The 13,666-nt window shown below is 41.9% G+C and overlaps 4 protein-coding genes across 4 annotated transcripts; 1 reads left to right on the top strand and 3 right to left on the bottom strand. All coding sequences in view use genetic code 12, as the record gives it.

The window, feature by feature from the left end:
• Positions 1-3,937: 3,937 nt before the first annotated feature.
• LODBEIA_P13070 (uncharacterized protein) lies at positions 3,938-6,469 on the top strand (the record flags this gene model as incomplete). The annotated part of the gene is made up of 1 exon (XM_066971181.1): positions 3,938-6,469. The coding sequence occupies one exon, from the start codon at positions 3,938-3,940 to the stop codon at positions 6,467-6,469; it is 2,532 nt and encodes an 843-aa protein (XP_066828245.1).
• Positions 6,470-6,575: 106 nt separating this feature from the next.
• Positions 6,576-7,568, bottom strand: LODBEIA_P13060 (uncharacterized protein; the record flags this gene model as incomplete). Its single annotated transcript, XM_066971180.1, has 1 exon — positions 6,576-7,568. One exon carries the CDS (start codon positions 7,566-7,568, stop codon positions 6,576-6,578), a length of 993 nt encoding a protein of 330 aa, XP_066828244.1.
• A 429-nt stretch (positions 7,569-7,997) lies between these two features.
• LODBEIA_P13050 (uncharacterized protein) lies at positions 7,998-9,131 on the bottom strand (the record flags this gene model as incomplete). The annotated part of the gene is made up of 1 exon (XM_066971179.1): positions 7,998-9,131. The coding sequence occupies one exon, from the start codon at positions 9,129-9,131 to the stop codon at positions 7,998-8,000; it is 1,134 nt and encodes a 377-aa protein (XP_066828243.1).
• Positions 9,132-10,347: 1,216 nt separating this feature from the next.
• Positions 10,348-12,105, bottom strand: LODBEIA_P13040 (uncharacterized protein; the record flags this gene model as incomplete). Its single annotated transcript, XM_066971178.1, has 1 exon — positions 10,348-12,105. One exon carries the CDS (start codon positions 12,103-12,105, stop codon positions 10,348-10,350), a length of 1,758 nt encoding a protein of 585 aa, XP_066828242.1.
• Between the last annotated feature and the right edge of the window lie 1,561 nt (positions 12,106-13,666).

Raw genomic sequence — 13,666 nt, 5'->3', positions numbered from 1 at the left:
CAGTAAGGGGAACAATTGTATTTTGCGAAATAAAGTCACCTCTTGTAAGCTTAAAAGTTTGATGATGATGATGGTGGCGGAGATGATCTCATCAGACTTGTTACCCCTTGAAACATGGAAACAAGATGCTCACTCAAGATGTTTTCTTTAATGGTTGGATCCCGAGGCTGGAACGACCAAAACGTGTTGCTGCTGCGCGAACTATCATTGAACCGACAAGTAGAGAAGGTGACAAAATCACAGGTTTGAGTTGCAGCGAGGATCTTACCTTCTCAACGCAACACGCGTTTTGTTTCCTTTGGTTTTTGTTAAACATGAGAGAACAAGAAGGGAAATCGTAACCACGATTGATCTTACAAGGAGATGCATGTCTCCAATAAGACAAAAAATCTTTTGTTTAGTTATCACTAATGAAGCACGACGACGCATGGCCACGTTGGTTGGGAATACGGATAATTATTTGCTGGTTAGTTCAAAAGTCTAGTACAAAAGAAAACAAAACAAACGAACAGAGAGAGAGGTTCTAATGGCGATGAGATGGGTCGGCGACGCCTTGACTCAATATTGAGGGGGTATGGGTGCGGACTTTTTACCTTTTCAACTTTTTTCCACACACAACTGTCCCCATCAAAGTTGCAATTGAGCTACTTTCAGTTTTTCAACCTTTCAGTATTCTGAGTTTTTTGAGTTTGGTACCTTGAACTCTTTTTCCTCACTTCCATTGTTTTCTATCCTGTTCATCTAAAACATTGAGGAGCTCAGACAACATAATTTTTTTATTCAGCTACAGAGGATTTGAGACAAGTGAGGTCATGGAAAACCTACTCAAATTTTTGATGTTTTCTTGGAAAAGTTTTTTTTTCAGTAACGAACGATGTTCTCGTTGACATATTATAATTTGGTCTGCTGGAAGATCAAGAAAGAAACACTACGATGAAGAAAAAAAAACGGCAATTTGAGGCCCGTTGAATGTCTTGATCCAAATCAGCAGACAGCCTTGTCAAGAACTCCAATTGATATAATAATAATAAATATATCTTGAAAACTAGTAGGACTAAGAATTTGGTGATCAGATGTATTTAATTCACCGTTTTCCAAATATCAAAACTTGCAAATTTGCCAAGGGCCAAGCTGTTCATCAACCAATCCTGGAAATGTAGTGGTATGGTCCCAGAGTGGCTTGTTGTATTTCGCAGAAAAAATTTAACCGCCTTTACTGAGCAGTAAAAAGCTATTGATGCATAATCCCTTCTTGTCTCTCTTCTGTCGTACTTGGCAGCACGAGCGAAAGACGGCTTTTGGTCAACTAAGCGTGGGGGTGCTTCAACCTGCGAGGACATCCTTGGCCTTTTTGTCCCCCTCTGTGCATTGGAGGCACCAACAATCACCCAAGCCTGATGCACGCGCGCAAAATCAAAAAAGCCCAAGCAGTATGAGAATTATGCAACGCGAGATTTTTTTTACAATGCACAGCTCTGTTTAGTAAACCAGACCTAACCCGTAAACTTTGGTTACGAGCTGCATTGAGCATGTTGTAGCAAGAGAAATATTTTGGTGGTGTCTAAACTCTATACGAGATGGGACAATCTAATTCGAATGGTTCGATGCATGAAGTGACTGTCCTATTTTGGAACAAAGCACACTGGATCTGGCTTCTATTGACTGGTTGCACCTATTCTTTTGTGTTTGTTTGGCTCAAGAGCCGTGAGTTCCGCATAATTTTCTGGCTCCTATTGTTTTCGAAGCATGGTGGGGGGGATAGTTGGGACCGGGACAACTGTATGTCATATTCCAAGACGTTCGGGAGATTTTATAGCCGGAAAATTAATTTCTTCTGTACAATTTCCGCACGCGCAGTACTCCGTGATTTGAACTGTCAATGAGCACATGTGGTTGTTGTTTGTGAATTCTGGTTTGAAGGAGGCGTGTGTGACAACTCATTTTCCATTTGCCATGTGAGTGTCAAGATACTTCCGAAGAAAAAAAAAATCAATTTATTGGATCAGGACCAAGATTAAGGAGACTCTGTTTCTGTTTTTCTCGGAACTCCCGAGGTTGTCTCATTGCATTTTGTTTTGATTCTGGAAAATGCTGAGATGAGTGTGTCCTGTAAGTTGCTTCCCAGGCAGTCCTCGAATTTTTTCGTCTTTTTCATCTTGTGTAGACAGGTAGCAGGCCCAGATTGAAAAAAAAAGACGCCTTGACAGTTTCTTTGAGCTTTCTTTTCATTGAGAAAAATTTATCCTCCAGACGTCTTACTCTGACACTCGCAAGTGATTATCGAATCACTATTGGCGAGACCTTGTTGCTAATTCAGCTGAGGATGTCGCTGTTTGTGTGCAGCACCCAGACCCAAGCTTATAATGAATGGTTCTGTCACCCCATGAACACCCGAAATAAATTAAAAGAGTAGAATACGTCTCTGATGTGCTCTGCAATTACAAACCCACCAACCAAGATTCCAACCTGCAACTCTTGAGCATACAACTGAGTTGTGAGGTTGGTACTGTCGCAAGCCACCGGGGAAAGAGAGAAAGATTGAAGAAAAAGCCAAAGTGTGCATTCTGTAAGGTTGTCCTCACTATTATATACATTTTGAGATTAGAGTTTTTTTTTTATCGAAGTTTGAAGTTGAGAACCTCTGAAAAAAAATTTTGCTGCAAATTGACTGAAAGTCTTTTCAAAGTTTTTGCAACCAATTCTAGTTGATAAATCGAGAGGTTACCACTTGAACCCTTCTTTACGATCAAAAGCTCACTCAGTTGAAGAACATCAATCCTCTACCGTCTGTTCACTCCCAGTGATGTCAAGCTTCATGTTTCACGGATCTAGTTTGATTGATACTTTCTGGTGGTAGTGGGGGTGCTGGTGGTCATTAAAATTTTTAAAGATTTCTGGTGACACCCCTGAGGCTCGAAATCAAAATTTCCAACAGAGCGCTCTCCCTTACAGCTGGTGCTTCTCTCTTTCTTTTCTTTTTTATTCCTCGTTTGAGATCAACAAGTTGACTTTTTTTTTTCTTTTCGGGGGGTCAGCATTGCTAGCTGAAGATTGATGAAACCACGAGGGATTTCTAAGGAGACGCTGACGTGTGTCGGCGTATTTAACCCACTGTTATCTGCCGATATGCGCCTCGTCCTTGTATATGTTTTTTTTTTTTTTTGCATATCTCGAGAATCATCTAGATGATGATTGCAGGCTGTATGAGAAGCAAAGAGTCACACGAAGGGATGATTCTGTTCTAGTTACTACTTCTCCTAGTGCAAACTTTGGGGGGGAGGGGGGAGGGAAAGAGGGTACAGTAGTATCAACTCGTTCCACTTATCTGCAATGTTTCCCCAGGCGCAGGGGTGCTAGCGCGATCTCCACTGCATTCTAATCACTCTATCGGTAGCATTAGTATATTGCTTTTGCTCGTGCTGTGCAGATGCCCCGTACTGGGTGTCGCGCTGGTGGTCGTACTGGCGGGGCACTGGTAAAAAAAAAGGTGGTAGTTTGTTTATCATTATTATTGCCTCAAACAATCGAAGAAAAAAAAAAAAGCAAGTAAATTATCAAATGGACACTTCGAATATTTCCAAAGCCACCCTTGGGTACTAGAATGACTTTCCAAAGGGTTTTTATACACACACAGGAAACTTTTCCAACACTTCACCACCTTGGTTGAAGTTCTCATATTCTCCTTCTTTTTCTTCCTTAATTTAAAGGAACTGCCCCTCGTCCCCTCCCCCCCCCCCCCCCTCTGGTACCATATACTTCTGTCCCACGTGAGAGAGAAAACTGCAACAAGTATATCAAGTGTTCAATCGCTAGTCGTCCCTCCGCCCGGAAATTACCATTTTTTTATACACCCGCCAAAGTATACTCTCCTCCCCACATCTAACGAAATTTTGACAAAGCGAAGCAAAAAAACAAAAAAAAAAAAGTTGAGAAAAACATGTTCAAGGGCCTTAGAAAGAAAGCTGCTATATTGTCGCTATACCCAACGGCTTCGAACCAAAGTCAGTGTTCGTCGTCGGAAACAACAGCGTCATCTTCCAGTTATGAAATAGTGTTGAGTCAAATCCACGAATTCGAGATTGCTTTGAAAGCAATGGACTACCTTCTCGACGATCGGACACAACAGGGTATAGTGCTTTTGCAACAGGAAGTGCGCAATGGCCACGCTGACGGAAGGCCGCACGCCATTTTCCCACTAGCTCTTGGGGTGATGGAGTTCATTGAAGCAACGTTGGGGTTTGAGCCGGAAGTCATGGCCAGAGCCCACAAGACATTGACGGATGCCGAGAGCGCTTCAGCTAATAACGCCAAATACAACGTGCGGAATCATCTTGTCACGTCGACTATATATCCTCCAGGAACAGAGTTTCAAGTGACGTTGGCCGAGTCAACTTTACTAAATGCCTTGCTCATGCTATTGACTGAAAATAACGGCATGGTGGAAAGTGCAAGAGCCTTGTTCAAATTGAGAAAAGCGTACCAGACTTTGGATGCAGTCTACCGGAAGATGCAAGAACTGGAGCCCATGTTTAAAAAGAATCTTGCAAAATTGCGAAAACAGGCTTCAATGGGGAAATTACCTGGGATCGGGGCACATTCAGTCAGCACCGTTGACCTTCCAGGCTACGAATCACTGGGCAGTTCTAGTAGCACTTTGCCAGAAGATTTAAAGTTGATCAAGAACTTGGAAAAGATCTATTTCATGCGCAAGGCAAGAATCGAGGGCACCAATTTGGGTAATAAGGATCCACATTTATTTGCTGGCCTGAGCAACAGCTCGGTAACTTTGATCAAGCACAGGGAAGACAATGACGTTGTGCTTAAAGCCGTGGAGGGAGGACCATCATCTTTGGAAGAAGACATCTTTGTTGATGCAGTGGAGGATTTGACCATTGGCGAGGTTTCTGGGTCACTCGCTGACTCCAGTGCCCAGTCGATGCTTTCTTCAGTCGAAACAAGTCCAAGCGAAGCACAAAGTTCGGATTCCCATTTACACGTCTCGACGACAGATGAATTCATCCATTCCGGAGTACAGCTATGCTTTGGAATATTGCAAGTTGTCTTGTCGTTGATCCCACCTGCAATAGGTAAGGTGTTGTCGATTGTTGGATTTCGAGGAGATCGAGAAACCGGTCTTAAGCTATTATGGAGAACGGCCATCACCTCGAGAAATGTGCACGGCGAATTGGGTTTGCTTTTCCTCTTGATGTTTTATGATGGCCCAGTACAGTTTGTGGACACGGGTTTTCGATTACCAAATGCCAAGAATGACAAAAAAATCATATCGTTGGAAAACAATACCACCATTAGTGATGCAGAGTTGGTACAGATTATGGAAAAACCCGAGGCATATACTAGCCAGTTGCTTAAAAGAGCACGTCACCATTTCCCTCACAATGCGCTTTGGATTCTACAAGAAGGAAGGATGTTGGCTGCTGAGGGTAACTTGGTGAGGGCAAGCACCATTATGCAAAACTTCACCGATGACCCCAAAAACAAGATTGAAATGCAGCAGATTGAGGCGTTGTTGATTTTCGACAGGGCCACGATTTACATGTACATGCACGAGTATGAAAAAGCCGCGAGAGACTTGATTTATTTGATTGAAATCAACTCGTGGTCCAAGGCAGTTTACTTGTTTATGGCCTCGGCGTGCTATTTGGAATGCTATAGAATGGTTAAAATGGGAGTGATTGCAAGCGCCAATCAAGAAGCAGCTGCTAAAAAATATTCGGACTTGTTTACAAAGTACTTGAGTCTTTCATTGAGTTATGTGCCTGGCCATGGTTCCAACGCGCAAAAGAAAGGTGGTTTGGGGGGAAGTGGGAAACAAATGCCCTTTGACAAGTTTTTGTTGAGAAAATGGAAGCACATTGAAGCGAGTAAGAAACAGCATCCCGACTTATCGTATGCCGATGTAGTGGGGACATCGCTTGTTCACGAATTGATTTATTTCTGGAACGGCTACAACCGAATGAGCCCGGGGGATTTCAAATTGGCGTTGAAGATGTTGGGCTATTCGGGTGCTCCCGACACCGAGTTATCGGCCAATACTACCACCCACTCGTATACCAAGATTGAAGAGACTGACGACGAGGCCATGATTAGGTATTTCTTACAAGCCTTGACTTTGCGTCAATTGGGCCAAGTGGAGAAGGGACTCGGCATACTCGACACGAACGTCATTTCAAAATATGTCATTTCAGACACGCCGCAGTTTAAGTTCCACAAAATGACGTATAGTCCCTATCTTTACCCCACGGCATTATATGAGAAAACCATGTTTGTATGGCTCTTGCGCACGTCAAACGTGGCCAAGTTGGATGTGCACTCGGCGGTGGTGGAGAGCAAGTCTTGGTTAAAGAAGGCCGAGACGGTTGGAGAAGGTGATTATGAATTGAGTAATAGAACCAGCATGCGTATGAAAGCAGCTGGTGATAGATTAGACCAACTTGGCGGTTTGGCTTAAAAAAAAAAAATTTAAAAAATTTACATCAACTTCGGAAGAATTATAGACATAGAGAAGAAATGCAAAATAAAACTAAAGAAAAGTGGAATCCAATTTTTTTTTTGCTCTAATCAAAGTAATAATCTATCATCCTGTCAGCGACTTTTATTCTAAGTAAAATTGTTGTTAACCAAGTCAATGCCAATAAGGGGATGATTCCGGCAACCACGACCAACTGCAATACTCGTGCGGGGTTTTTCAGGCTCAGCTTGACAATGTTGGAACTAATAATGGGCAATGAATTGAATCCGTAAAATGAAACAACAAAATAGTAAGCGATGCTGCCAAAATACAACAGATTACCCAAGATCAAGGCAATTAACGAACGTCTGATTCTAATAATTGGAAGTAGGATAAACTGGACCACGTAAAGCAAACACCAAATGATTAAAAAGGAATTGCAGTGAATATCAAAGCAAAAACCCCATTCAATATAATAGACACTGTACCGACTGAACTCCATTTCCAAATTGAACAATTTGTTCGTAGCGAGCCACGTCACTGTAGCAATCACCACTCCAGAAAGATAGAAATCAACAAGAACCATATAAACAATGAGTTTCAAAATATCCCAGAAGTTCGGCAGGTAGGCTAAACCCCAGGCCACGGCACTGATACACAAGAACCCCGTGACCAAAATCAAAAACGAAGGGTCATCTCTGCTGTAGCTCGTCTTGCCGTCGGGGTTCAGTTGCTGCTGCTGTTGTCGGTAATAATAGTGGCTGCGGTACATTTTTCTCGGGTTGACAATCAAGTGGAAAATTTCCCAAATGGCAGTCTCGAAATCGAGAGTTGTAGGCTTGAACAATCTCTTGATCATGGTGCGTATTGTCTTGAACCTGTTCTCGAAATGCACGCCCGTGGAGGCGCTGCCGCTAGTGCCGCTGCTCCCGTTTTTGGATTGGTGTAGCGTTGATCTGGGGATATATATCGATGATGGAGTTGAAATAATTGAGCCTCGTGTACTACTAGCCGGTGCGCCATTCGATTTTGAGGGGGACGTGTTAGATTGCGGGAAGAGGTCTTGCGTTGTGTAAGGCAAATTGAGTCTTTTTGGCATTGTCGTGGCTAGAGAGCTGTGCTGTAACAGTTGAGTTGCTGAGGTTATTTCACTTGAGGGGAAAAAGGGTAACAGGGTTTGGTTCGTTGCTTGTTATTCGAGAGACCCAATGGTTCAAAAAAAAAAAAAAACTATGACGTTCCCTCACACACTCTTTCTCGTGAAACATACGTCAGACTGAACGGCAAAAAAAACAACCAATGAAACTGAAATTGAAATTGAAATTGAGACTAAAATCAACAATGAATAATCTTTGACATCCACATTGGGGTCTGTTGATCCGGTGGGTGGGTTGCTTTTTAGACAAACAAGCGAATGAAAAATGCTCAAGCAGTGTTTATTTTGTTTTGTTAGTGGAAGTTTTTGGTTGTACTCTGTGCAGAGGTATTGTATGTATATATATATTTGTTATTTCTATGTAACACATTGCTATGAATCGTCTGTGAGGGGAGTAGTGACAAAGTTTTTGGAATACTCATCATCCCACATCAGTTGAAGCATTGATTTCCGCTCTTTGGATTCGGTTGCAAGTGTAGGAATTGTAGGACCTCCACTGTTTATACCATCAATATGGTGGTCGTCGTTGCCGCCGTATCTTTTAACAAATCCCAACACACCCGACAAGTTTTCAATCTTTTTCTTTTTAGAATTTGGTTTCTCCCGCGAAGAGAATCTTAGTCTGATGTTGTTATACTGCGAAAGTATAGTTTCATTTTGGATCTTCCACTTGTACAGCAGCATATTCTCCGGTCGGGGATTTTCGGCTTCAAAGTCATGTAGTTCTTTATAGTCCATCAACTTTTGTTGTGTCCTCGTTAGTTTCTGCGGATCCTTGGCCTCTAGTTTATCACCTAGATCGTGCTTGAAATCCATGATTTCTTTGATCAAGTCTTGCATTTCAGGTAGTTTCTCGTTATTGATTCCGTCCTCTAGTTGATCAACCGGGTATTGAGTGTCGTCTTCATTTGATTTCTTCACAGGTGTACCACCTAGTATAGTACTAGTGCTAGGCTCATTATCATCCAGCAGCAACTCCACATCCACATCGACATCCACATCATCACCATTATCATTATCATCATTATCTTCATCATTGCCATTGCCATTGGTATTGCTAGCTGGAGAATTAGTTGATGAATTTGCTGCTGCTCCTCCTGCTGTTTCAGTCAAAGATTTCAACGAATCAACACCAGATTGAGCCAAATGTAGCATTTTTTGGTAAATGGATGAAGGCTTCTGTTTTACCTCGGGGGTGGAGGAGTTTTTGGCCATTAGACTATCAAATAAATTATCCGTCTTCATATCCATTGCCGTGTTAACCACAGGTCGCCTTGTATTGTATTCATCCTTCAATGCTGAAAGTGGACTTGCGCCACTGTGGTTGTATGGAGCTATCAAACCCGAGTTTTTGAAATTTTCTGACTTTTCGTCGCTTGGCGATGGTGTTTGTAAATCCGTTGGCATTTGAAACAGGTTCCATTTGCGAAACTTGGGCCTTGGCTTTGCTTCGTGACTCGTGGCGGTTTCCTTCTTGTTGTTGCTGATACTATCATTTGGTACCATGCGTATGTTTTTCTGGTGGTGATTGTGGAGGTGATTATGATGATCAATATGAGGTATACCATGAACCGATACTGATCTCGGGAGACCGGTGTTTGTTCGTTGCCTTTGATGGGTAATTGCATGTTGCAAAAGATCTTGATGGGTTCTAACCAAGTTTTTTCGGCTCTGAGGGGCTAGTGGTTGAAATGACGAGGTATCGTGTCTCGTGGTGTTGTCTGTCGTTGATGATCTTCTCAAACCGATGCTATCCCCTCGAGAATGATCTTCTTTCCCTGCTCCACCTTTACTTTTCGAGCGACCTCTTTCCTCGTGGTGTTGCTGTTGTTGAAATAGTATATTGGATTTGGAGAACGGTTGGTGGAAATGTGGATTGAATTGTAGATGTTGCGAGTGGCTACGTAAGTCTGTCATGTGATTGATTTCTAGCAATTGTGGATCGGGGTGGCATGAAGAATCTTGAAAGAAACAAACAGCAGTAGTAGTTGAAGCGGATACCTTTGTAGAAAGAAACGAAACAAGAGACTCACAGGGAGGGGGGGCTGTTAAGATTCGCTTCGAACAATAAACTCCAGTCTCGGATATGGTGATGGAGATGAAGATGATATTTTGCAATATATATTACATTGGTCCTCGAAATCTCATCTATCTCGCCTCCCTCTCTTTCTCTTTCTCTCTTTCTCTCTCTCTCTCTCGCAATCTATCACCAACTGTTCCCTCTCTCTATCTCTTTCTGTTTCAGAAATGACAGACGGGACCTACAAACCACCAGATTGCATAGCTACTTGCTGTGCATGCCGAGCAGTGCTGCCTTATTGTTAAAAGAAGGGGATGTGTAAAGTCGCAGAGGTTAAATGCTTGTTATCTTCACGTGACCTGCATAATTAACGAAGGAAAAAAAAAAGCAGCAGCAGCAATTGAAGGATGCTACACAAAGGTGAGCAGCGCTTGTTTATCTACAAATGAAAATGCAGGAGCGCTACCGCCTTCACATTAACTGTAGATTATCAGCAGTGCTATTTTCTTTACTATGCTACTGCTCTGTGTCGTGCTAGCTGCGTCGTAAACACAGTGTCGTGAATACTGCGACACACCAGATAGGCACTCACGGGACCTTTACACTATCAATTCTTTTTCTATTTGGATACTTTTTTGTTTTATTTTTTTTTCTTTTCTTTTACTTACAAGTATATTTCGCCCCCCCGCCTCAACCATTAGTTTATATATCATCATCAAATTTAAGAAGCTTCCCAACGAGATTCTCTTCAGCACTTTTAATCAAAGTTCTTCTTCTCGATTTGACCAATTCGCCCAAAGCTATAATTTTGAATTTCCTCTCTAGTATTCTGCCAACTTCATGGGCTTTGTCGATAGCAATGATTTCTTCAAAAACCTCCGACAAATCCTCAACGGTCTTGTTTAGGAAATCCTGATTGGTTTCGAAAATTTCGGCAAAGTTCAGTTTGTGTAGATAAAATGCAAAGCAATAGGTCCATTTCAAAGTTTTCCTTCCGTTTTGCAAAGCCCTCATTGCATCGGGTAAGAATTGAATATCATTCCATGATAAATTATGCTCACCTCTCGTTCTCCGATCTTCCATATACAATTTCGTAACATCGTCAATTTTCTTCAATGTTTTCTGATCTCCATTCATGGATGACTCGTGAATAGAATATCTTTTATAAAAATGCAAATATCTCTCCAAAGTAGCTCTGCTCTTGTTTTTCCTTCGTTCATCTTCAGCCCGCTCGTCTTTATATCGATTACACGAGTAGTTGTTTGAATGGCTAGCCCAGTCCCCGAGGCAAATCCAGCAAAATTCATTATGGCATTTTCGACACGTCATGTGATTGCAGCCTCCATTTTTTTCAATCGAGGTGTGGCATTTGGGACAACTGTGGGTATTGGCATCGATCCAATTTGCGGTTTCAGAGTCATCGGCACACTTCTTGATCCACTTTTTAACAATCCAACAAGGACACGGTAAATGGTTTTCATAGTTGCACTGGAAGCAAAATTCGTGTTGCTCAGCACATCCAACTATGGGAACAAGCGAGATGTCATCTCGATTAATATTGCTGCTACTAGTAATGCTGGTGCTGTTGCTGTTGCTGCTGTTGTTGAACGATAGCAATGAATTGGCTGTAATAAGTTCAGTAAAGCTGCGACAATCGGTAGCTGGACACCATTTGTAAACATTCTTCGAATTGACAATTTGTCTTGCATTGGCAATTATGAGTGGATTCTCCTTGAGATTGCACCGCTCTGTCGTCACTAGGTTCCTTGAAATCAAATTTAGGCTCAGGTTCAGGTTCAGACTCAAATTCAAATTCAAATTCAAATTCGAATTCGAATTGTTCTTCCATGATGCAATCTTGGCAACATCTTTATGTGGAATGGTGAAAGTACACGATGGTTCCATGCAAGTTATGAGGCGGCCATTACTGACCTCGCTCAGAATATAATGACAATAGCATTCGATGCAATACTCGTGGCCGCAAGTTGTCGAGTAAACTTGCGTGCTTGAATAGTCCTCGCAGCATATGAAGCACAGGAAATCTGTTGCCACTCGGAATTTATTATTCGACCGACCCGTGGTTGGCAAACCACACTGCTTTAGAAATCGCTCCTTGTCTTCAAAATATGCGTCCAAGACCTGATCCAGTTGCCACTTTTTAACTTGCAACATGATGAGCAAGTCATCTTCCGAACAGCCACCTAGCTGGACATTTTCAAGTTTCTTTAATGCTTGCAAGGATGTGTTTTCGACAAACTTCTCTAAAGTCCAAGTCTTGTACAAAGTGCCGTTGTAGCCAGTATTTGTCGAGTCGGTATAGACTCTTGAGTTTGGTGTGTCTATTGGTTCGTTGGTGTCAAATATATCATCGGGACTAGGGTCTGATTCAAATGACATGGACGATGCGTCACCTTCCATATCATATTCAAACTCCACTTCACATTCTTCACCAGATGACATTTTCCTATTTTCTTATGCTCTTTCTATCTTTCCTTCTTTCAACAACCTAGGATGACGTTGAAGTTACTAGTGGCAACAAAGGATGTTGTCAAAGGAAAATTACAATTAGAAGACGTGATTGTTGGGGTAGGGTGGAGAGGGTACACAACTGAGACATTTTTATCAAAATGTGTGTTACTACTCTCTTATGTAAAGTTAGTTAGTGCTCACTACTTGGTTCTTACTGCCACACCACTACGGGTAGATTTCGCATTTTTTGTCCCGTTGTAACTACCGCCACTACTCCACCGCTCACTGCCCACTGCTCAACACTCGTTACTGATAAATAACGATCGACGCAAATTTATGTCATTCGATCTTCCACTTATAATACATACACATACGCCCTCCTCTCCCACTCCGGTTCTTTTTCGGCCTTCAAGATTTAGGAAATTGTTCGAAAACTAGGCTCCAAAAGGCGACGTCTCTCTAATTCTGTCTGTCTCTCTCAACAAACTCAGCGGGTGAGGAGGGGGGAAGAGGAAAGCTTACTCTCCTAGACCGTTTGAGTGTAAATTTGTCGGAGGTCTTCCAAACCAGGGCAATTTCCAGACATTTCCTTGAAGCAAATGCATGAAAGAAGTCGCCGGTTTTACTCTCTCCCTATTGCAGCGTAGCGACTGCAAAATTTGATTTCTCCGTGACGGTCGTGTACAAATCGCTGTTTTGATCTCTCTCTCTGTTTCCTACACTCTCCTGAGAGAGCGAGAGAGCCGGGCGAGGTGACGATTCCAAATCGCTAAAGCCACCATATTTCAAAAAAAGACCAAACATATCCTCATCCCTCGGTCTTGCTCTTGTTCTAATCAGAATTGAAATCTGAGTAATCTTTATATGGGGCTTTTGTAAGGTTGTCTGATTATGTTTTTTGAAAATACAATTTGTATTCTTAAAAACACCCTGTTTTGACACCCTTTTGCCGTCTTTTCTCTCACTGCCGCACAGAATAGTTTTTTTTTCCTTTCTTTCTTCTGTCCTCGCTTCTCACTTCGCGTGGGTTTATATGCAGTACGCTTCAGAAGTATATAAGGATGGCGAGACCCCCCAGTTTTTTTTGCAAAAAAAACTTCCATCTTGATTTTTAGCTCTTCAATCATCAGTAGTGGTTATTCTATATCTAATATATTATAACATACTATATATCCATAAAGGCTTTTTTGTTCAAGTTAGACAGTATTTATCCATATATGTTTACTTCTACTGCTTGTTCAAATCTTTAAACACAACCCAATAGCTAAGTATTTTGGTTGACCTTACTAACAATTCGGTTACAACCAATACTTCGTTTCGGCCTTTTAGATGAGATAACGGCATTTACATGTGATTTCGTGATTGAAAGTTCTGGTATTTTAGCACCTCCAACTTTTTTTTTTTGGAGGAATGCAATGAATATTCAGATGAAAGCATGGTGCTACATTTTTTTCTTGTTAAAAGTAAACCTCTTGACCCATCACTTGCTCAACTCTCCAGCTCTTTCAGCTCATCGTCAACTATAACACATCTCCATCACTGACAGTGAAAA

Source organism: Lodderomyces beijingensis (genome assembly GCF_963989305.1).
Source record: "Lodderomyces beijingensis strain CBS 14171 genome assembly, chromosome: 2".
Taxonomy (NCBI): Eukaryota; Fungi; Ascomycota; class Pichiomycetes; order Serinales; family Debaryomycetaceae; genus Lodderomyces; species Lodderomyces beijingensis.
This window is presented reverse-complemented; position numbering and strand designations above follow the sequence as displayed.